The 24,808-nt window shown below is 41.1% G+C and overlaps 1 protein-coding gene across 3 annotated transcripts in view; it reads left to right on the plus strand.

Moving 5' to 3' along the window:
* The window catches only part of ibtk (inhibitor of Bruton agammaglobulinemia tyrosine kinase), a 119,503-nt gene that overhangs the window by 59,393 nt on the left and 35,302 nt on the right, over positions 1 to 24,808 (plus strand). For all 3 annotated transcript variants that reach the window (XM_067984918.1, XM_067984919.1, XM_067984920.1), the window contains 8 exons: positions 1,835 to 2,015; positions 4,340 to 4,930; positions 6,746 to 6,832; positions 10,900 to 10,982; positions 11,082 to 11,119; positions 17,212 to 17,308; positions 22,119 to 22,220; positions 24,016 to 24,133. In XM_067984918.1, the coding sequence (XP_067841019.1) occupies positions 1,835 to 2,015; positions 4,340 to 4,930; positions 6,746 to 6,832; positions 10,900 to 10,982; positions 11,082 to 11,119; positions 17,212 to 17,308; positions 22,119 to 22,220; positions 24,016 to 24,133 (1,297 nt within the window). The remainder of the gene's footprint in view (positions 1 to 1,834; positions 2,016 to 4,339; positions 4,931 to 6,745; positions 6,833 to 10,899; positions 10,983 to 11,081; positions 11,120 to 17,211; positions 17,309 to 22,118; positions 22,221 to 24,015; positions 24,134 to 24,808) is intronic.

Genomic DNA, 24,808 nt, shown 5'->3' on the forward strand with positions numbered 1-24,808 from the left:
GACGTCCTATATCCACGGTGGGAGGGGGCACGGCACGCACAGCGTGCAAGAGGCCCTCCAGACATGCCCAGAGGCAGTGGGGGGCTAAGTCAATACCAGGCGCACAGCACCACGAACATGGATGCACGAACAGGAAGAAGTTCAATGCTTTGACACGAGTGGTCAAGGTGAATGAGGTCAACTATCAAGTGGCATCTCCTGCCGACTGCTCCATGCACTACACCCCCATCACCCACATACCAACAAACACTTTCCATCAGTACTCAACTCTGCCATTCAGATGCTTCCCCTCACCCTTACACATCACTGCTGCAAGCTGCCCACCCACAACTCATAGGCCACACACACTGGCAGCTATTGAACCATGCCAGGCACACGTCCTGCTTTCTTGCAGGAGAAGGTGGCACTTAACAGCAGGCAGCAAGAGGCGGTGGCATTTAACCCCTTGAGCCTGTTCCGCCATTCATTGAGATCATGGTGGACCTGTGACCTAACTGCATATACCCGCCTTAGCCCCATAGCCCTTCATACCCTTGGTTCACAGAAATCTAACAATCTCAGATTTAGAATTCACGGTTGAGCTAGCGTCAACTGCCATTTGCGGAAGAGCATTCCAAACTTCTCCCACCCTTTGCGCGTAGAAGCGTTTCCTAAATTCACTCCTGCAAGTCCTGGCTCTAAATGTTAGGCTATGTCCCCTAGTCCTAGTATTCAAGTATAGGAGACCTCCAAAACAAGTACAAATGCATCAGCAGCCAGAAGCAATAATCCAGCAACTAACCTGTAAATCCTGTATTATCCCTTTAAATAGCGCTGGTGGGGAGTCCACCAGGCACTCTAAGACATGTTCAAATGGTCGTGGTTAAGGCTGTGTGTTGAATTGAGCCTTAAGTTCTAAAATGGTATCTATCACTTTAAATCAGCGTTGCACACTGATTGTATCCATTTTCTCCTTATGTTACATGCTGCCGACGTTTGGTACTTTTGCATGCTCTACTACCTATACCAAGATGGCGTCCGGCGCGCGTCATGCTAGAAACGTGCTTGCTCAGCCAGGGTGCCATCTTGGCATTTCAAGAGGCTGCGTAGCACTGAAACAACGGGTGCTATACAGCCCAATTTCTAGCCCGGAGCCATCATCAGGAGCTGACGAGGCTGAGCTAGGATCCTCCTGGATGACTGACGAGTTGTATGTTTTATCTAACTTGACTGGCCTTGTCATGTGCATGTATCATTTGCATGTATATGGGAAAATAGAATTGAGGCACTACAGCTTTAAATGCAGGCTTGGATTTTTTTCATCAGTGGTGGTTGGTGGTCATATTAGTTGAGGTATTTTTCTTGTTGTAGACCAATGGTGGGAAGTTAATAGGGAATATGGAAAGGGGGTTGGTTGATCTCTCACCTGGCTTCCCTATTTTAAGTTTCCACTTTGCTACAGAAGCCTTTGGAATTTGATATCAACCCTGTCATAGTAGATTATTTCAGCACTTGGATTATTGTAAGATGTCCTTGGCAGGAAAGGATTCTATCTATAAAAGTAATGAGTAGCTTGTTGAGAAAATCTTCCTCCTCCTATTAAAAAATGCCTACCATATATTTGGACTGTTCACACACCAAAAAATAGTTGCTGTAGTGACTTTGTAAAGTTTGCTTGATGCACATCTTAAATATGTAAACAGTTTTAATTTTTCTATGCAATAGGAACTTATGTAATGTCTGAACTTTCATTGACAGGCTATCATCTGCCTTAGATAAGTCTGACTCTGGTTTGAAATTAGACTGTATGCTAGAAAGTATGCTATTGCTTGAACTGGTTTTCCTTTTTTATTAGATGAATTGTCCAACATTCTGCAAAATCCTTTGGATCAGCTTGTTCACACAGCAGAAATGAGCAACAACTTGTATGAAAGGATTAAACTTGAGAAGCTCCCTTGTGTTCACCGTGCTGTTTCTGTTATCACTGATTTGAATGGGCGCAATTTTGCTGTTTTACAATCTGATCCTAAAACTAGGTAAGTTTTTAGTTTGTGCCGAATTCCGATAGATGATTTGTATTCACAGGCAGGATAAAAGGAATAGGAGAAAGAAAGATTCTTGCCTGTGTTTTTCTGTCTTGGCTGTGAGTGTAAATGTTCTAATTACTAACTCTCAACATAGCTGGTAATAATCAAGTGTGATAATTAAAGACTGTTGGCTTCAAAATTCAACTTTTTTTTGGAAAGATTAACTTTTCTCTTTGAGGATGCATGATCTGAAGTTTATAGAACACAAAGCAAAAACAGCAGGTGTGTAATCAGTAGTTTTGTTTTCTCTCACACACCTTCTCGCTGTCAAAAAAAAATCCAATATAAATTTACCTGAATAAAGAATTTGCAATTTGTCCTCTAGTTTCAAATAGTTTTGAAAAACTTTTAAATAGAAATTATTAAAATATTCCTTTAGTACAGCTGACTTGTACTGATGCGTCCTGAGAAATTACACACACTGCAGAAGCTCAGGCTGCGTAATCAAAATTCAGTTCTCTTGCAGCTATGGGCAAAAAATTTCAAGTCGATGCCCAGGCTTGTGGGAGAAGCTGAGGCCTTCAAGCAAAAGTTTTAATGAATACTATAAAAGACAGAAAAGGCTGTTCAGTGGGCAAGTTTGATAATTTTATTGGGAAATACGTAATTAAAAAAAAATTAAACCTTTGTTTTGTACATTAGCAATGTCAGTAACTGAGGGGAGAATAAATTTTTCAGAAAGCATTTTGAGCAACTTGTGCAATTACGAGATGATATACTCTCACTATAAAATAGCAGATAGGCATGAGCTGCGACATGGAAGCCTAGCACATAGGAACAAGACTGTTTTGCTGTTCCTCAAGACTGTTTTGCCATTCTGTTCGATCATGGCTGATCTGTATTTCAGCTACTTTTGCTCCATATCCCTTGATACTGTTACTTAACAAAAATCTATCAACCTCGGTCTTGAAAATTTCAATTGACCCATCATCCACATCCTTTTGAGGGAGGGAGTTACAGATTTTCACTATCCTTTTACGTGGAAAAAGTGATTCTAACTTGCCTAGCTCTAATTTTGAGATTATACCTCCTTGTTCTGTATTTCCCCCACCAGAGGAAATAGTTTCTCTGTAGCTACCCTAATGAATGAATCTCTTTAACATCTATATACATCCTTTTGAAAGAGTAGAAATATGTAGTGGTTGTTTCACTGAGCAATATTTAAGACAAAAAGGTAATATCAGATCTCATAGTGATATGGTGTAGTCTGGTTTGGCAACAAATTTCATTCATTGAAGTTGTTTTGATTTAATTCATACCTGATGTTCTGTTGCTATAATTTTATATTTATATTTTTGTCCTATTTTGGGTGAGCTGTTTTGTGTGGAATGAGGCAGGAATGTGTAACAAAAAATCAAATAATAAATGAAGCAACCTTGCAAGCTACTCTCATGGATATTGTGCTGCCTGTTGGGGAAAGGCATCAACTGAGAGCCATGCAATGAGAAGATTTAGTTTGACAGGCTGGGTAGAAATATGGGGGAATGGAAAGTGACAAACTGGGATTTGAGATATGCAGAAGCCCAAATGGTGGTCTAGAAGCTCATTTACTCTAAAACATTAGGAAACTCACAGCAAAGAAACTGCTGCTTCTCAGGTCAAAGTGGAGTTTATGACATTTGTGAGCTGTCAGATCTCAGAATTTGGCTTAACTCCTCATGAGAACATTTCTCACCGTCCCGCTTTCTAAAATATCTCCAAGAAATAAAGTTATACCTTTCAATGTCCTTATATTTACTTAGATTTTTTTAAATTATAAGACTAGACTTACCTGTTTTTGTATTCTTCCTTTTTGCATACTTATCCAATTTTTCAAGTTGTCTTTCTGATGTATTTTTGTGTCCTTTCCATGGCTTTAATATCCTTAATGCAATGGGGTGGCCAGAACAGCACTCCAAATGTAGCCTAATGTCTTGTACAAATTCAATATCACTTCCTTGCTTTTATACTTAGTGTCTCAATATATAAAACCCCTGAGTCCCATTTGTCTTTTTATGGCCTATTCTGTCTGAATTTAAAGATGTATGTATCAGCACCCCTAGATCTCTCTTCTTCCATTGTTAAAACTTGCCCTTTTGAGGATACTTTCCTTCAATCTCTTTCCCTAAAATGTATTGCTTAACATTTCTCCATATTGAACTATATCTGCCCACTTTGTTAACCTGTCTGTCCTCCTGTAGTCACCTGCATTATTCTACGGTTTGCTCTGCCACCTGATTTGGTATTCTGCTTGTACCTTTACCCTTTCATGGAATGTTTAATTTTTTTTTTAGCTTATATGAAATTCCAAATGTGTCTTCCTCAAATTTTACTGAAGACTTTGGCAAACTACTTGGGGAAACCAGTGAAACTGACAACATCCATGATGTCACATGTCAAGTTGGCAATCAAACTTTTCCCAGTCATAAGTACATCCTGGCCATGCGATCCGACTACTTTCGAAAGCTTTTCTTTCCTGATGGAGAACATGTTGAGACCCCAGATGCCCAACTACAAGAAGGTGATGCAGTGGGATGTGACCTGTACGTCCTGGATAAGATTCAGGCCGACTTGTTTGTCTATATTTTGCAGTTCATGTATACTGATACCTGTGACTTGCTAACTGATGGCTACAAACCAAAAATCCAGTGCAAAGATAAAATAGAAGCCTATCAAGATCCACTGATATCCAAATTGGAAGGATCTATGCAGAAGTTCAGCTTTTGTGAAGAAGTGAAAGGAAATTATAAAAACCAGCAGAGTCAGAAACAGAAGACCAAAAGTAAAAACAGCAAAAAGAACAAAGGACTTAATGAAGAGGTTAATCCAGTTAAAATGCTGCAGGCCATGGCAAAGAAATTTGGTCTTGCCAGTCTATCTGCAAGGTAAGATTGGAAGAGAAGCCCAGTTAAGCAAAGGATGAATTTAAGTGTATGTTTCAAAGTCAGTGTCCCAGGGCATCTCATCGTGCCCCGTTAGTTAGACTTTCCTTCACCCGTCAGCTCTCAAATTGTTTTGCCCTATAAGTTGCTGAAAGTGAGAGCTATTAACGGCATGGCGAGGGCAACAGGGTATCTAGGATCTTGGTAAATGACGGGACTAACAGTCTATCTCTCAACGAGTGAGATTTAAGGATTGAGAAAGAAACATAGGAACGTGCAAAAGGAAATGGGGTGAATTAGAATTAAACCAGGTACAGGAAGAGTAACAAAGAGATGGAAAGAAAGATTGGATTGAAAGAGAAAAAAAAAGACAAAGGAAATGTAAGGAAAAAATTAAAATTCTAATTTTAAAAACCTTTAACAACAATTTACTACCCGTAGGAATGAGACTCCAGTTTAAATTGCTTCCTTTCTGGGCCGTAAAAGTTGAGTGGTATTGCAGGAACATAAATCTCCTCATTAAAAAGATACATAGGAACAGGAGTAGGCCATTTAGCCCCTCGAGCCTGTTCCGCCATTCACCTGAGATCATGACTGATCTGTGACCTAACTCCCGTCTTTGCCCCATATCCCTTAATACCTTTGGTTAACAAAAATCTATCAATCTTTGATTTAAAATTAACAGTTGAGCTAGCAGCGACTGCCATTTGGGGAAGAGAGTTCCAAACTTCTACCACCCTTTGCGTGTAGAAGCGTTTCCTAACTTCACTCCTGAAAGTCCTGGCTCTAATTTTTAGGCTATGTGCCCTAGTCCTAGACTCCCCAAATAACGGAAATAGTTTCTCTCTATCTACACTAACAGTTCCTCTCAATATCTTGAAAATTTCGATCAAATCACCCCTTAATCTTTTAAATTCAAGGGTATACAACCCTATTTTGTGTAATCTCTCCTCATAATTTAACCATAAGACCATAAGAGATAGGAGCAAGAGTAGACCATTCGGCCCCTCGAGCCTGCTCCACCATTTAATGAGATCATGGCTGATCTGATTTTTACCTCATCTCCACTTTCCCACCCTTTCCCCATATCCTTTTGAAAATCCTCCATAACCCTTGGAGTCCAGGTATCATTCTGGTAAATCTACACTGCACTCCCTCCAAGGCCAATATATCCTTCCTAAGGTGTGGTGCCCAGAACTGAACACGCTGTTAAGTAGCAGCTCTAACTTTCTGCGGTGAGTTTAATGGACAATTGATGCGCAAATGCAACAATTTTATCAAACTCACAAACACCCCACAAATGCTGCTAATATTTTTGAAGGGTGTTTGAGTAACCAAAGTGCTTGACAAAACCTTGTGGCCAGAACGGTAAACCCCACCATCCAGTGCTTATTGCTTGCCAACTCTCACTGACACAGCTCTCCCACACTTGCCAACAGTAACCTCAAAACTGCAAAAACTCTATTCCTTTTTGGCTTCTTAAATGTACTTATTTGGAACCCTGGACATTATGTTTACAGCAATGGTAAATAATGTTATGGGTTGAAAAAGTTGAGGTGTGAAGTTCCTCCCATGTCATGTAAATATTAAAATGAAGCTTCTGCCTACTTCAAGTGGGAGCTTACAGCCCTGAGAACTGGCACACATGGTGCATTAGGATGAGGAAAATTGGCCCCCATCTGTCAGTTAATTCTGAATTAGGAAATTCAAAGGTTAATGACTCAAAGTAGAATACTCTTGCCTTCCTATGCCAGGTTACAAAAGGATACATTTGTGTGATTTGACACTTCATAACAATTTGAATATTGTATGTTGTAGGTTAGATGGGGTCAAATTAGAAAATTGGAAGATAAAAGTTGTGCACAAGAAAAGTGGTAACAAATTGAAGTTCAATCAGAAGAAATGGTAAGTGCTGTTTTTATCTCTTCAAAAAATGTAAGAATGTGATGTTGGAAAATGTTCACTGTTATTTATCACAGTCAATAAAGTCCATGAAGTGTAGGCTAGAAAGTTGTTGGATCTTTTCATGTCAAAATTAACTCCCTTTACCTGATTGTTATCTGACACTCAAATCATTTAATATGGGGTGCAACTCTGCTTTAAATCTAAGCGATCTATAGAAAACAATTGAGTTGATGTAGTTATATAGACTACAGTTACTGGAGGGGAGGGAGGGGGAGGGTGGGGGTGAGTTGGGTGGTGCAGTGCCCCTTCCAACACTTGTAGGTTGGATTTGAATCCAGCCTACATTGATGGGATGAAAGTCTCTGCCGTTTGCGGAAGAGTTCCAAACTTCTACCATCCTTTGCGTCTAGATGTGTTTCCTAACTTCACTCCTGAAAGTCCTGGCTCTAATTTTTAGGCCATGTCCCCTAGTCCTAGGCTCCCCAACCAGCAGAAATAGTTTCTCTCTATCTACCTTATCAGTTAATATCTCCAAAATATCTTGAAAACTTTGATTAAATCACCCCATAATCTTCTAAATTCCAGGGAATTCAACCCTAGTTTGTGTAATCTCTCCTCATAATTTAACCCTTGGAGTCCAGATATCATTCCAGTGAATCTACACTGCATTCTCTCTAAGGCCAATATATCCTTCCTAAGGTGCAGTGCCCAGAACTGAACACAGTACTCCAGGTGTGGTTTAACCAGGGCTTTGTAAAGCTGTAGCATAACTTCTACCCCCTTGTAGTCTAGTCTTCTAGATATAAGGGCCAGCATTCCATTAGATTATTTTTGATTATTTTCTGTACCTGTCCATGACATTTTAATGATCTATGTACATGGACCCCCTAAGTCTCTTTTGGACCTCCACTGTTTCGAGTTTGTCACCATTTAGAAAGTACCCTGATCTATCCTTTTTAGGTCCAAAGTGGATGACCTCACACTTGCCTACATTGAAATCCATTTGCCACAGTTTTGCCCATTCACTTAATCTATTAATATCGCTTGTAATTCTATGCTTCCATCTACACTGCTTACAATGCTGCCTATCTTTGTGTCATTGGCAAACTTGGATACGTGGCTCTCTATCCAGTCATCTAAGTCGTTAATAAATACAGTAAATAGTTGAGGCCCCAACACAGATCCCTTTGGGACACCACTAGTCACATCCTGCCAATTTGAGCACCTGCCCATTATCCCTGTTTTCTGTCTCCTGCCGCTCAGCCAATTTCTGAACAGTAATATTCCCTTAGCTAAAGTTGAAACTCATGTAATTAACAGTCTCTTATGAGGGACTTTATCGAATGCTTTCTGGAAGTCCATATAAACAACGTCCATAGACATTCCCCTGCCCACTACTTTAGTAACCTTTTCAAAAAAAATTAAATCAGATTCGCCAGACATGACCTACCCATTACCGGGTTTGGCGTGGGAAGGTATAGTGGGGCTATAAGGATTTTGCTGGCTCTCTGATCAGCTGAAAATTTTCAAGGTGTTTAGTCACTCTCTATGCTTATAGACTCTAGTAATTTCCCAACAACATATGTTAGGCTAACTTGTCTATAATTCCCTGGTTTTCCCCCTCTCTCCTTCCTTAAATGGCAGAGTGACATGCAATATTCCAATCTAAAGGAATGGTTCCTGAAACTAGAGAACTTTGGAAGGTTATAGTTAGGGCTTCTGCAATGTTCTCACCTACTTCCTTTAAAACTCTGGGATGGAAATCATCTGGTCCTGGGGATTTGTCACTCTTTAGTGCCATTATTTTCTTTATTACTGTTGATTTGCTTATGTTAATTATGGTGAGTCCCTGTCCCTATTCAGAATTAGTTTCCTTGGGGTGGCCGGCATGCTATCCCCTTTACTGTAAATACTGAAGCAAAGACCATTATCAGTTTTTAAGGGACCCACATTGCTTTTGACCACCCTCTTTTTACTAATATAATTGTAAAAAAATTTAGTGTTGATTTTGATATCCCTTGCAAGTTTCTTTTCGTACTTCCTTTTTGAAGCTCATACTCCCTTTTTGTAGCTCTTACTATCTGTTTTGTCACCCTTTGTTGTTCTTTGTATCTCTGTCGCCAGGATCCATGCTATTTTTTGAATAATTTCCACCCCTTTGTATTCCAGCCCTCTTGAGATAAAGGCCAACATTCCATTAGCCTTTTAAATTATTTTTTGTACCTGTCCACTAGCTTTGTGATTTCTGTACTTGGACCTCTAAATCTCTACTTGTCCACAGTTCTTAGCTTCTCGCCATTTAGAAAATACTCTGATCTATCTTTCTTGGGTATAAAATGGATGACCACACACTTTCCTTCATTGAACTCCATCTGCCACAGTTTTACCCACTCATTTAATCTATCAATGTCCCTTTTGCAACCTTCTCCTCCCACCTACACTATTTACTGTGTCACCTAACTTTGTGTCATCAGCGAACTTAGATATATGGCTCTATTCCTTCACCCAAGTCATTTATAAATATAGTGAAAAACTGAGGCCCCAGTAGAGATCCCTGGGGGACACCACCAGTAACATCCTGCCAATTTGAATATATACCTAGTATCCCTGCTCTCTGTCTCCTACCTCCTAACCAATCCCAATCAATAGGTTGCCTCCAATTCCATGCGCGCTTATTTTGTTAAGTCACTTATGTGGAACCTTATCGAATGGCTTTTGGAAGTCCATACAAATAACATCCATAGACGTTTCCTTATCTACCACGTTTGTTACTGCTTCAAAAAATTCAACTAGGTTCGTTCGACATGACTTACCTTTACAAATCCATGCTGGCTCTCTCTGATCAGCTCATGTTTGTCCAAATGCTCAGTCACTGTGTCCCCAATAACAGATTCTAGTAACTTCCCCACAACTGACATTAGACTAATAGGTATATTATTTCCTAGTTTATCTCTCCTACCCTCCTTAAATAATATTGACATTGGCAATTTTCCAATCCAAGGGGACAATTCCTGAATCGAGAGTGTTCTGGAAGCTCATGACTAATGCATCAATAATTTCTCCACCTGCTTTTAATACCTTGGGATGGATACTATCGAGTCCTGGAGATTTGTCTATCTTTAATCTCATTAGTTTCTCCGTTACCATTTTTTAACTTGTTTGAATCTAGTTAGTTCCTCCCCTTGATTTATTTTTAGTTTACCATGTATCTCTGGTATTTATCCTCATCCTCTACTGTGAAGACCGATACAAAGTAAGTAATTATCAAGTCTGCCATTTCCTGATTTTCAATACAATATCACCTGTGTCTGTCATTAAGGGGCCCGCATTACTCTTTGCCACTCTCTTTTTCTCTTAATATATTTGTAAAAACCTTTAGTGTTGTCCTTGATATCCCTTGCAAGCTTTTTCTCGTAATCCCTTTTTGCAGCTCTTGCCACTTTTTGTATCCCTTTGCTGTTCTCTATCTCTCTGTCCGCGGTTTCCCTACTGTTCTTTGCTTTCATATAAGCCCTTTTAGTTTGATACTATCTTTCACTTCCCTTGTTGACCAAGGTTAGCTGCTGGGATACAACAATTGGCCTGAGGGTTCCAGGGCTCGGGGGTGGAAAACAAGTCTGGTTTCACGCTTCTGATTGCCAGTTGTTAACCTCTGCTGGAAAATATGTTGGAACTTTGGGTGAGGGCAGTTCTGGACTCAGCTGTGAAGCTTCATAGAGTCAGATAGGCTGCAGGCACTTTCTGTCTAGGTTTAAATTTGAAGGATGGCTACTTGGGTGTGGTACCAGAGGGCTGCCTATGCCTATGGAATCATACCCAAGCATCTTTGGGAGAAGAGGGAAGCAAGTCCTAATAAAAAAAAACTGGTAAAGTATTACTCCATGTTTATAACCACTGTGGACTATTTTGATGTGCAGTACAGTGCCTCTGCTGTAAAAGCAAGTGATAAAGATTTGACTTCATTGTGAAAAGAAGAATATTCTCTATGATAGACTTTTTCAGTTAGATCCTGTGTAGATCTTGCCAGATTTAACTTTCATTCCGACCTTTGCTTTGTTCCCTATTAGTTCGTATTTGTGTGATGTAACTTTGAGATCAGAAGATGGAAAAGAATTCATCTGCCACAAATGTGTGCTATGTGCTAGACTTGGTAAATATGCCTATTATCCTTTTAACACGTGTCTATTTGTACATTTGTGTTTATATTTCCGTTCAGAAATATTTATGAATGTCATTCCTTTTCTTCTAGAGTACTTTCACAGCATGCTGAGTAACGCCTGGATCGAGGTATTTATAATTGTCCTTTATTGTGAAATGAAACCTAGTTGGGGTGGAAGCTGTTGAAAGTGGACATTATTGCTATGAATTAATAGAAATTTCAAGTAAAAAGCAATAGTTTGATCTATAGGTGCCCATCAGCACTTTTTGTAATAAGTTTAAACATTTTCCATTTTGTATAACACCAAATGGATAAATGATTACTCCTAAAACTGGTGTACGTATTTATAAGCTAATGCCCTATTTAATAATCTGATTACTGAGGGAAGATTTTTTTTTATTCGTTCACTGGATGTTGTCATCGCCGGCAAGGCCAGCATTTATTGCCCATCCCTAATTGCCCTCGAGAAGGTGGTGGTGAGCCGCCTTCTTGAACCGCTGCAGTCCATGTGGTGACGGTTCTCCCACAGTGCTGTTAGGAAGGGAGTTCCAGGATTTTGACCCAGCGACAATGAAGGAACGGCGATATATTTCCAAGTCAGGATGGTGTGTGACTTGGAGGGGAACGTGCAGGTTGGTGTTGTTCCCACGTGCCTGCTGCTCTTGTCCTTCTAGATGGTAGAGGTCGCGGGTTTGGGAGGTGCTGTCGAAGAAGCCTTGGCGAGTTGCTGCATTGCATCCTGTGGATGGTACACACTGCAGCCACAGTGCGCCGGTGGTGAAGGGAGTGAATGTTTAGGGTGGTGGATGGGGTGCCAATCAAGCGGGCTGCTTTATCTTGGATGGTGTCGAGCTTCTTGAGTGTTGTTGGAGCTGTACTCATCCAAGCAAGTGGAGAGTATTCCATCGCACTCCTGACTTGTGCCTTGTAGATGGTGGAAAGGCTTTGGGGAGTCAGGAGGTGAGTCACTCGCCGCAGAATACCCAGCCTCTGACCTGCTCTCGTAGCCACAGTATTTATGCGGCTGGTCCAGTTAAGTTTCTGGTCAATGGTGACCCCCAGGATATTGATGGTGGGGGATTCGGCGATGGTAATGGCGTTGAATGTCAAGGGGAGGTGGTCATTGCCTGGCCCTTATCTGGCACGAATGTTACTTGCCACTTATGAGCCCAAGCCTGGATGTTGTCCAGGTCTTGCTGCATGCGGGCTCGAACTGCTTCATTATTTGAGGGGTTGCGAATGCAACTGAACACTGTGCAGTCATCAGCAAACATCCCCATTTTTGACCTTATGATGGAGGGAAGGTCATTGATGAAGCAGCTGAAGATGGTTGGGCCTAGGACACTGCCCTGAGGAACTCCTGCAGCAATGTCCTGGGCTGAGATGATTTAGGAACATAGAAACAGGAGTAGGCCATTCAGCCCCTCGTGCCTGGTTCGCCATTTGATAAGATCATGGCTGATCTGTGATCTAACTCCATATACCCGCCTTTGGCCCATATCCCTTAATACCTTTGGTTGCCAAAAAGCTATCTATCTCAGATTTAAATTTAGCAATTGAGCTAGTATCAATTGCCGTTTGCGGAAGAGAGTTCCAAACTTCTACCACACTTTGTGTGTAGAAATGTTTTCTAATCTCGCTCCTGAAGGGTCTGGCTCTAATTTTTAAACTGTGCCCCCTACTCCTAAAATCCCCAACCAGCGGAAATAGTTTCTCTCTATCCACCCTATCCGTTCCCCTTAATATCTTATAAACTTCGATCAGATCACCCCATAACCTTCGAAACTCAAGAGAATACAACCCCAATTTGTGTAATCTCTCCTCGTAACTTAACCCTTGAAGTCCGGGTATCATTCTAGTAAACCTATGCTGTACTCCCTCCAAGGCCAATATGTCCTTCCGAAGGTGCGGTGCCCAGAACTGCTCACAGTACTCCAGGTGCGGTCTAACCAGGGTTTTGTATAGCTGCAGCATAACTTCTGCCCCCTTGTACACTAGTCCTCTAGATATAAAGGTCAACATTCTATTTGCCTTCTTGATTATTTTCTGCACCTGATCATGACACTTCAATGATCTATGTACCTGAACCCCTAAGTCCCTTTGGACATCCACTGTTTTTAACTTTTTACCATTTAGAAATTACCCTGTTCTATCCTTTTTTGATCGAAAGTGGATGACCTCACATTTGTCTACATTGAATTCCATTTGCCACAGTTTTGCCCATTCACCTAATCTAGCAATATCCCTTTGTAATTTTATGTTTTCATCTACACTGCTTACAATGCCACCAATCTGTGTGTCATCGGCAAACTTAGATATGAGACTTTCTATGCCTTCATCTAAGTCGTTAATAAATATTGTGAATAATTGAGGCCCCAAGACAGATCCCTGTGGGACTCCACTAGTCACATCCTGCCAATGTGAGTACCTTCCCATTATCCCTACTCTCTGTCGCCTTTCGCTCAGCCAACTTCCTAACCAAGTCCGTACTTTTCCCTCGATTCCATGGGCTTCTATCTTAGCTAACAGTCTCTTATGTGGGACCTTATCAAATGCCTTCTGGAAGTCCATATAAATAACATCCATTGACATTCCCCTGTCCACTACTTTAGTCACCTCTTCAAAAAATTCAATCAGGTTTGTCAGGCACGACCTACCTTTCACAAATCCATGCTGGCTCTCTGATTAACTCAAAATTCTCGAGGTGTTCAGTCACCCTATCCTTAATTATAGACTCCAGCATTTTCCCCACAACAGATGTTAGGCTAACTGGTCTATAATTCCCTGGTTTCCCCCTCTCTCCTTTCTTAAAAAGCGGAGCGACATGTGCAATTTTCCAATCTAGAGGGACAGTTCCTGAATCTAGAGAACTTTGAAAGATTATAGTTAGTGCATCCGCAATGTGCTCGCCTACTTCCTTTAAAACCCTGGGATGCAAACCATCTGGTCCTGGGGATTTGTCACTCTTTAGTGCTATTATTTTCTTAATTACTGTTGCTTTACCGATGTTAATTTTATCGAGTCCCTGTCCCCGATTCAATATAAGTGTTTTTTTTTGGGATTTCCGGCATGCTGTCCTCTTTTTCGACTGTAAATACTGACACAAAGTAATTGTTCAACATGTCTGCCATTTCCCCATTGTCAATGACAATATCCCCACTTTCAGTTTTTAAGGGGCCAAGACTGCTCCTGACCACCCTCTTTTTCCTAATATAACTATAAAAGCTCTTCGTATTGGTTTTCATATCCCTTGCGAGTTTCTTTTCGTACTCTCTTTTTGTAGCCCTTACTATCTGTTTTGTGACCCTTTGTTGATCTTTGGATCTTTCCCATTCGCCAGGATCTGTGCCATTTTTTGCCTTTTTGTATGCCCTTTCCTTATGTCATATACTGTCCCTTACCTCTTTCGTTGTCCATGGCTGGTTTTATTAGCAAGTAGAGTTCTTGCCCCTCAGGGGTATAAACCGATTCTGTATCACGTTAAATGTTTCTTTAAACATTTCCCACTGATCATCAGTTGTTTTACCCATTAACAGATTTGCCCAGTTTACTGCGGACGGTCTCTGTCTCATCCCATTGAAATTGGCCTTGCCCAAGTCTAGAATCTTAGCAGCTGATTCACTTTTTTCCCTTTCAAACGCTACATTGAACTCAATCATGTTATGATCACTATTGGATAGATGTTCACGCACAGTTAAGCCGTTAACTAAATCTGGTTCATTACTCATTACTAAATCTAGTATGGCTTGCCCGCTTGTTGCCTCCAGGACATACTGCTGTCGAAAACTATCCCGGGGACACTCAAGAAATTCACTACCTTTCTGACAGTTGCTAGTCTGCTTTTCCCAATCTATGTGAAGGTTAAAGTCCCCCATTAAGACCACTATGCCTTTCTTACACGCTTGTCTAATCTCTGCATTTATACAATTTAGCACTTCAGAGCTACTGCCAGGGCTCCTATATACAACTCCCACTATAGTCTTCGATCCTTTCCTATTTCTCAATTCAACCCATAAGGTCTCTGCTGGCTGCTTACCTCTCGTTATATCCTCCTTTATCATTGAAGTGATTTCATCTCTAATCATTAAGGCTACTCCTCCCCCTCTTCCATTTTCCCTATCTCTCCTGTAGACCTTATAACCCGGTATAATTAGTTCCCAATCCTGACCATCCTGCAGCCAAGTCTCAGTAATAGCTATCATGTCATACCCTCCAATTTGAATTTGAACCTGTAGTTCATTTAATTTATTCCTTATACTCCGTGCATTTGTATATAGAACTCTTAGTTGGGCCACACAAGCCTGACCTTCAGCTTTGATGCTGGGTTAATCGCCTTACGCCTTCTAGTTTTTATTTTATCTGTCGTGCCTAAAGTACACTTTCTTTCCGCTGCTCTACGCTTTTCCCTTTCACTTGTTCTTGAACAACTGTTTGTACTATTTGTATTGTAGATTTCCCCTGGGTCTTCCCCTCTCTTGCTGCTCTCAACTTGATTCCCTTCTGACTCACTGCTCAGGTTCCCATCCCCCTGCCACTCTAGTTTAAACCTTTCCCCAACAGCACTAGCAAACACCCCCGCAAAGACATTGGTCCCGGTCCTGTTCGGGTGTAACCCGTCCCACTTGTACAGGTCCCACCTTCCCCAGAACTGGTCCCAATGTCCCAGGAATTTAAATCCCTCCCTCCTACACCATCCCTGCAGCCACGCATTCATCCTGTCTATTCTCCTGTTCCAATACTCACTAGCTCGTGGCACTGGTAGTAATCCTGAGATCACTACCTTTGAAGTCCTGCTTTTTAATTTATCTCCTCACTCCTTAAATTCACCTTGCAGGACCTCATCCCTTTTTTACCTATGTCGTTGGTACCAATATGGACCACGACTACTGGCTGTTCACCCTCTCCCTCCAGAATGCCCTGCAGCCGCTCCGTGACATCCTTGACCCTAGCACCAGGGAGGCAACATGCCATCCTGGAGTCACGTTTGCGGCCGCAGAAACGCCTATCTGTTCCCCTTACAATTGAATCCCCTATCACTATAGCCCTGCCATTCCTCTTCATCCCCTCCTGTGCAGCAGAGCCACCCGTGGTGCCCCGAACTTGGCTCTTGCTGCTTTCCCCTGATAAGCCATCTCCCCCAACAGTATCCAAAGCAGAATATCTGTTTGAGAGGGAGATGGCCCCTGGGGACTCCTGCTCTACCTGCCTAGTCCTTTTACTCTGCCTGGCGGTCACCCATTTCCTTTCTGCCTGTGTAATCTTTACCTGCGGTGTGACCACCTCACTGAACGTGCTATCCACGATAGTCCCAGCATCGCGGATGCTCCACAGTAAATCCACCCGCGGCTCCAGCTCCGAAATACGGTTACCCAGTAGCTGCAGCTGGACACATGATCGCCAGGCCACACACCCTATCCTGACCTTCAGCTTTGATGCTGGGTTAATTGCCTTATACCTTCTATTTTTCACTTTATCTGTAGTGTCTAAAGTACACTTTCTTTCTGCTGCTCTACGCTTTTCCCTTTCACTTGTTCTTGAACAACTGTTTGTACTATTTTTATTGTAAATTTCCCCTGGGTCTTCCCCTCTCTTGCTGCTCTCAACTTTACTCCCTTCTGACTCCCCTCTCAGGTTCCCATCCCCCTTGCCACTCTAGTTTAAACCTTCCCCAACAGCACTAGCAAGCACCCCCACGAGGACATTGGTCCCGGTCCTGCTCTGGTGTAACCCGTCCCGCTTGTACAGGTCCCACCTTCCCCAGAACCGGTCTCAATGTCCCAGGAATCTAAATCCCTTCATTGTGCAGCATTCAGATTGTATTGTAAATTGAGAATGTTCTGTACTCCAATGTTTCTATTCTATTTTTCTTCTGAATATTATAATTTTGTTAATGTTATGGTAACACTTGTAATGTTGAAAGGTATTCCAGTACTTGCCGGTTACAGGAATACTACAGTTGTAGGTGATACAAATTTACACAGCATTGTTCTTTTAATAACTTTCCTTCTACGTATAAATTAAATTATAAATATCTGAACACATTTGTTATCTGCACATACATATGCAGATAGTTTGTCTTCTACTCCAGTTTAGTAATTTGAGAGGAAATGATAAAAGACAGAAGATACTGAAGCAAATTGAATGTGATTAATCTTAAAGTTTACTTTATTGCCCTTTCCCCTACCCCTCACCCTCTACCTCCTGTATTTTTCATGTTTAGGCCTCTTGTTGCACAGCATTGGAAATGCCCATCCATTCTGACATTTTGGAAGTTATTCTGGATTATATCTACACAGATGAAGCTCCAGTTGTTAAAGGTCAGAACTACCTGTTCTATGTCTTATGAATCATATTAAAGTATGCAAATACATAAAGCTGATTTTTAAAAGCCTCTCTTTCCAATCCAACAGCTTTATTTGAAATCACAAGCTTTCGGAGCTTTGCTCCTTTAGTCACCTGACGAAGGAGCTAAGCTCCGAAAGCTTGTGATTTCAAATAAAGCTGTTGGATTATAACCTGGTGTTGTGCAACTCCTTACATTTGTCCACCCCAGTCCATCACCGGCATCTCCACATCTTGAATTAAGTAGATTGTCCTAAGCCACTATTTACACTGATTTTTTTTCAGTTAAATAAATGCTTTGGGATTGCAATGCATATTGGCCTTATGCTTCAATACTTAATCAAAAAGAAACCCTGGCTTCTAAAATTAATCAAACTTTAATGGGTGAAATTTTATCCCCATGACTGCCCTGCCTATTGGGACAGTCACCTTTGGATGGCTTCTGAAGCTGGAGCTCTAGAGCATCTCATTTGGGCTATCAGCATCTCCTTTGCTTTCTGTGAAAGACTAACCATTGCATGGTAAGTTTTTAAAATTTATATTTTCTGGGAAATAGAATATCTTTGGCAGTTTGAGTTCCCAGCATTGGCATCAAGCACTCCCAGCACAGGCCCATTTTTGTACCAACCTGAGAGCACTGTCTACTGCACCACTGCAACATTTTTATTTCCCTCTGCAATCATCCTTGTGGTCGCTGAGTGAGATTGCCAGTTTTTGCTGCATTGTGGCCTTTTTTGCTAGTGTGGGACCATTGACAAACCAAACTGGGCTGAGATGAATCAAACTAAATTCATGTGTGATGTTTACAGCCATCACACTACAGTGTGCTAGTTAGCACAGAAATAGAAAGATAAGGCGGGTTAATTTGTGGCTAGTAACATGGTGCAAGAGGGAGGACTTCAGATTCTTGGGGCATTGGAAGAGGGACCTGTTCAAGACGGATGGGTTGCACCTCAACAGAACTGGGATCAATGTCCTCGCGGGGAGGTTTACTAGTGCTGTGGGGGAGGTTTTAAACTAATTTTGGCAGGGGGCTGGGCACCAGGATGTAGCATTAGAAAGGAGAAACTAGGTGCACAAAGGATTGGGAGAGACAGATAGCACTAAAGTAAGAAATAGTACAATATTAGGTGGGATCAGACTAAGAGAGAATACAAGAAGGTCTAAGATAGGTTCACAGTGCATGTGTATAAATATACAAATCGTGGTAAATGAGGTTGGTGAGCTGCAGGCACAAATAGCCACATGGGAATATGATGTAGTGGTGATAATGGAGACCTGGCTCAAAAAAGGTTAGGACTTGGTACTAAATATTCCTGGATACAAGATGCTCAGGAAAGATAGGGAAGGAAAATAAAGATGGGAATGGCAGAATTGTTTATGGAGAATATTTCAGTGCTGGAGAGAGAGAATGTCCTTGAGGGGTCAAGGACAGAATCTATTTGGTTAGAGTTGAGAAACAATAGAGGTGCCATTACACTACTGGGTGTATTCTATAGGCCACCAACTAGTGGGAAGGATATAGAGGAGCAAATCTGCAGGGAAATTACGGAGAGATGCAAGAACTATAGAGTGGTGATAATGGGGGACTTCGACTATCCTAATATAGACTGGGATAGTAATAGTGTAAAGGGCAAAGAGGGGGAGGAATTTCTGAAATGTGTTCAGGAGAGCTTTCTTGGTCAGCGTGTTTCCGGCCAATGAGGAAGGAGGCATTGCTGGATCTGGTTCTGGCCAATGAAGTGGGTCAAGTGGAGCAAGTGCCAATTGGGGAACATTTACGGAACAGTGATCATATTATCATAAGGTTTTGATTAGTTATGGAAAAGAACAAGGAGCAATCTAGAATAAAAATACTTAATTGGAGAAGGGGCAATTTTAGTGGGTTGAGAACAGATCTGGCCCGGGTAAATTGGAATCAAATATTGGCAGGCAAAACTGTAATCGAACAGTGGGCAACCCTTAAAGAGGAGATGGTTCAGGTACAGTCTAGGCATGTTCCAACGAGGGGGAAAGGTAGGGCAACTAAAGTCAGAGCTCTCTGGATGACGAAAGAGATTGAGTAAGATGAAGCAGAAAAAGGGTGTGGCACGTCAGGTTGATAACACAAGTGAGAACCAGGCTGAATATAGAAAGGACAGAGGAGAAGTGAAAAAGGAAATAAGAGGGGCAAAGAGAGCGTATGAGAATAGACTGGCAGCTAACATAAAAGGGAATCCAAAAGCCTTCAATAGGCATATAAACAGCAAACAGGTAGTAAGAGGAGGGGTGGAGCCAATTAAGGACCAAAAAGGAAGTTTACGCATGGAGGCAGAGGGCATGACTGAGGTACTAAATAAGTACTTTGCATCTGTCTTTACCAAGGAAGATGCTGCCAAAGTCACAGTAAAAAAGGAGGTAGTTGAGATACTGGATGGGCTAAAAATTGATAGAGGAGGTACTAGAAAGGCTGGCTGTACTTAAAGTAGGTTTGTCACCCAGTCCTGATGGGATGCATCCTAGGTTGCTGTGGGAAGTAGGGGTGGAAATTAGAGGTGCTGGCCATAATTTTGCAATTCTCCCTGATCGGCACTTGCTCCACCTGACCCACTTCATTCCCCAGAACTAGATGGGGTGGTGCCAGAGGACTGGAGAATTGCAAATGTTACACCCTTGTTTAAAAAAGGGTGTAAGGATAAACCTGACAACTACAGGCCAGTCAGCTTAACCTCGGTGGTGGGGAGGCTTTTAGAAATGATAAATCCGGGACAAAGTTAATAGACACTTGGACAAGTATGGATTAATAATCGATAGCCAGCATGGATTTGTTAAAGGCAAATTGTGTTTTTTGATGAGGTAACAGAAAGGGTTGATGAGGGCAATGCAGTTGATTTTGTATATGGACTTTCAAAAGGCGTTTGATAAAGTGCCGTGTAATAGGCTTGTCAGCAAAATTGAAGCGCATGGAATAAAAGGGGCAGTGGCAGCATGGATACGAAATTGGCTAAGTGACCGGAAACAGACAGTAGTGGTGAATGGTGGTTTTGCAGACTGGAGATAGGTATACAGTGGTGTTCCCCAGGGTCGGTACTAGGTCCACAGCTTTTTATGATATATTAATTATTTGGACTTGGATGTACAAGGCACAATTTCAAAATTTGCAGATGACACAAAACTTAGAAAGGTAGTAAACAGTGAGGAGGATTGTAATAGACTTCAGGAGGACATAGATAGGCTGGTGGAATGGGTGGACACATGGCGGATGAAATTTAATGCAGAGAAGTGCAAAGTAATACATTTTGGCAGGAGGAATGAGGAGAGGCAAGAAAACTAAATGATACAATTCTAAAGGGGATGCAGGAACAGAGACCTGGGGGTATATGTGCACAGATCATTGAAAGTGGCAGAACAGGTTGAGAAAGCAGTTAAAAAAGCATATGGGATCCTGGGCTTTATAAATAGAGGCATAGAGTACAAAAGCAAGGAAGTTATGTTGAATCTTTATAAAACCCTGGTTTGGCCACAACTGGAGCAGTGTGTCCAATTCTGGGCACCGCACTTTAGGAAGAATGTGAAGGCTTTAGAGAGGATACAGAAAAGATTTACTAGAATGGTTCCAGGGATGAGGGTCTTTAGTTACATGGATAGACTGAAGAAGCTGGGGTTGTTCTCCTTGGAGCAGAGAAGATTAAGAGGGGATTTGATAGAAGTGTTCAAAATCATGAAGGGTTTAGATCAAGTAAATGGAGAAACTGTTCCCATTGGTGAAAGGGTCAAGAACCAGAGGACATAGATTTAAGGTGATTGGTAAAAGAACCAAAGGTGACATCTTCTGCTATTAACGTTCTTTTAGCTACATCATTAGATAAATTTAAAACAGAAATAGACAGTTTCCTAGAAGTAAAGGGAATTAGGGGTTATGGGGAGCGGGCAGGAAATTGGACATGAAGCTGAGTTCGGATCGGTCAATGCCCTGTGGGTGGCGGAGAGGGCCCAGGGGCTATGTGGCCGGGTCCTGCTCCGACTTCTTGTGTTCTTTAGATTTGTGGTTGGGATCAGATCAGCCATGATCTTATTGAATGGCGGAGCAGGCTCGAGGGGCCGATTGGCCTACTCCTGCTCCAATTTCTTATGTTCTTATGACATGAAGAAAAACTTTTTTACGCAGCGAGTAGTTATGATCCGGAATGCGCTGCCTGAAAGGGTGGTGGAAGCAGATTCAATTGTGGCTTTCAAAAAGGAATTGAATAAATACTTGAAGGGAAAATATTTGCAGGGCTACAGGGAAAGAGCGGGGGAATGGGACTAACTGGATTGTTCTTACAAAGACTGGCACGGGCTCGATGGGCCGAATGGTGGCCTCCTGTGCTGTAACCATTCTATGATCAGAGAGAGGATCAATCTGAGCTAGATTCAAACATTGCTTTCACATTAATCCATTGTAGCAACCATTTTTTAAAAAAAAGTTAAATAATTAGGTTTTGCTTTTTCCCCACAGCAAAATTTGATGGAGCTATTGGGCTTCATGTCTGTTTCTATGGCCTGGTTTTGAGTGAAATGCACATAAAACCGTTTCAGTTACAGACATTTCAACAAAATAAAGATTTCCTCAATAGTTAATATCAATGCAGCTCTTCAAAAACTACTTGGAACACCTAGAATTTCATGCCACATGAAAAGCTGTGAACAATCACAAGTACGAAATGGTGATGTGAAGAATTTTCTCAGTTATTCTGTAGTTTGCAGACATTTTTCAGTGTTTATAAACTAATACAAATTATCGTATTCTATATATTTTTTCCATAGAATCCCAGGATGTGGAGTTTATTTGTAACGTGCTTGTGGTGGCCGATCAGCTTCTTATCAGTCGTCTCAAGGAGATTTGTGAAGTGGCCATCACAGAAAAATGTGAGATTCTGTACCTAATTTTGCAGTATCCATTTTTAGGAGATGCAGAGCCAACTGAATGGAGACTCAGTACTTTCCAAAGGGAACCCTTAAGAGGATGTAGCAGAGACTGTACACATGGCAGCTTGACATTACTGCTGTTACACAAATACTTGCATATATTAGCTGCCATGTTGAGGTTTGCAGATCTGATTAGTGAAAATCTCACAATACTGTTTAGGTTGAATTGCTGTATTACTGGGCTGTAGTCTGAAATTTTGCTAATTGATATTTTTTTTAATTAATTCTCGGGTTGTGGGTGCAGCTGGCAAGGCTGGCATTTATTGCCCATCCCTAGTTGCCCTGAGAAGTTAGTGGTGAGCCACCTTCTTGAAGCACTGCAATTCTTAAGAATCAACTACAATGGTATGGGGCTGGAGTCACATATAGGCCAGATCGGTTAAGGACGGCAGATTTCCTTCCTTTTAAGGGCATTGGTAAACCTGACAGTTTCATGGTCACCTTTACTGATACTAGCTTTTTATTTCCAGATTTTTAAAAAACTGAATTGAAATTCTCAAATTGATCTGAACTCTCGTTCTCTGGATTACTAGTCCAGTAACATAACAATCACATTACCTTACCTGCAGTTGGTAGAGATTATATTTTATTGGTGAAGTAATTTAGTTTTTCAGGATTAGTTTCTTTATACATTGTGTGTACAGACTTCTTGATGATTCAAATATAGTTCATTACACCATTGAAATCCAAAACTGCACAGATGTTTAGGAATGGATAGATAAATAGAAAGATAAACTTTTTAAAGTTGATTTTTAAAAGAAACGCACAAAATGAGTGTTGTCATGTAGTGTATTGAAGGTACAATATACTATATGTAAAGGTACAACACACCAAGCTACAAAATTTTAGGATGCAAATTGACTTCCACTTGGTGAGTTTCTGATTTCAGCCATGCTTCCTGATTGAAGGACAGAGTGGAGTCCAGAGCACATGGAGAAAAGAAGAAACTTTTTTTATTTGGGCGTAAGGGAATGTTACTGAGTAACAGAAGTTTGGAAAGCTGCTGCTCTCTTGGATAGGACAATGCATAATGAAACCAGAAGTAAAATGAGAAAATATAAAAATTAGTGTTCAAAATTGACAATAAAATTATGCCATTTTTAGTGAGATCTGAAAGCACTAATTAGCTGCCTCAAATTGCTTTTAACACCAAATCAGTAATAGTTTTAATTTGTGTTAAACAGAACGGGATTCCAAAATAGCTTTCAGTCTCTTAAAGACAGAAGCTAAATTTTGCCTTTTTCTTCTTGTTTCCCTGTAGACTTGTACTCTACACCTGTATAAACTTGACTTGTATTCCCTTGAGTTTAGAAGGTTGAGAGGCAATCTAATTGCGATGTTTAAAGTGATAAAGGGATTGAATAGGGTAGATGCAGAGAAACTATTCCCTCTGGTGGGTGAATCCAGAACAAGGGGACATAATAATAGAACTAGGCTATTTAGGAGTGAAATCAGGAAGCACTTTTTCACAGTTTTTCAGTGGAAAACTGGAACTCCATCAAAAGGCTGTGAATGCTGGGTCACTAGAAGTTTTCAAGACTGAGATGGATAGATTTTTGTTAGGTAAGAGTATTGAGGAACATGGAGCAAAGGCGGGTAAATGGAGTTGAGGTACAGATCAGCCATGATCTAATTGAATGGTGGAACAGGCTTAAGAGACTGAATGGCCTACTCCTGTTCCTATATTGCTATGTTTCCTTGAATATTAACAGACTTAACCGTGTTCTGTTTTCAGTAACGTTGAAAAATGCTTCCGATCTTTTGGAATTTGCTGCAATGTACAACGCTGAACAGCTAAAACTATCCTGTCTACAATTCATAGGTCTAAATATGGCAGCTTTGCTTGAAGCAAGGTAAAAGCAATTGTCTCTAGATTTACCTCTCTACTTAGAATTTGTATCACTTTTATAAATATTTTGTTACATATTGGACATGAAAAATGTTGATTATAGTTCAGGTGTCAGCTTGATATTATTCATGCTCTTCTGTTCCACCACTGGGAGCCAACCTTTCAGCCATTGAACCCTTTCCCCTGGAACTGTCTTCCAAAATCACATTCCTCCCTTAACTTCAAAAGCCTCTTAAAAATGCATGTCCTCATCATACCTTTAATCATACTCTTTCCCCTTCTAAAGAACTCTTGAGATCACCTACACAATGAGCTCTATATAAATGCATTTTGCTATTTAGATTTTCTGGTGTTACCACTATTATTATGCAGCTTAGTGTTTCTTTTGAGCTAATTTTTGTAGTGGCTAGAAGAACTGATGGTGGACCAGGGTTTTATTGGGGCTTGTTGCCGTACACACGTTTTACTAAGAATTCATAATGGGGGGGTGTGTGTGTGTTATATATAATGTGTGTGTTATATATTTATAGAATCATAGAAGTTACAACATGGAAACAGGCCCTTCGGCTCAACATGTCCATGTCGCCCAGTTTATACCACTAAGCTAGTCCCAATTGCCTGCACTTGGCCCATATCCCTCTATACCCATCTTACCCATGTAACTGTCCAAATGCTTTTT

Source organism: Heptranchias perlo, chromosome 5, assembly GCF_035084215.1.
Source record: "Heptranchias perlo isolate sHepPer1 chromosome 5, sHepPer1.hap1, whole genome shotgun sequence".
In the NCBI taxonomy this organism is placed as follows: Eukaryota; Metazoa; Chordata; class Chondrichthyes; order Hexanchiformes; family Hexanchidae; genus Heptranchias; species Heptranchias perlo.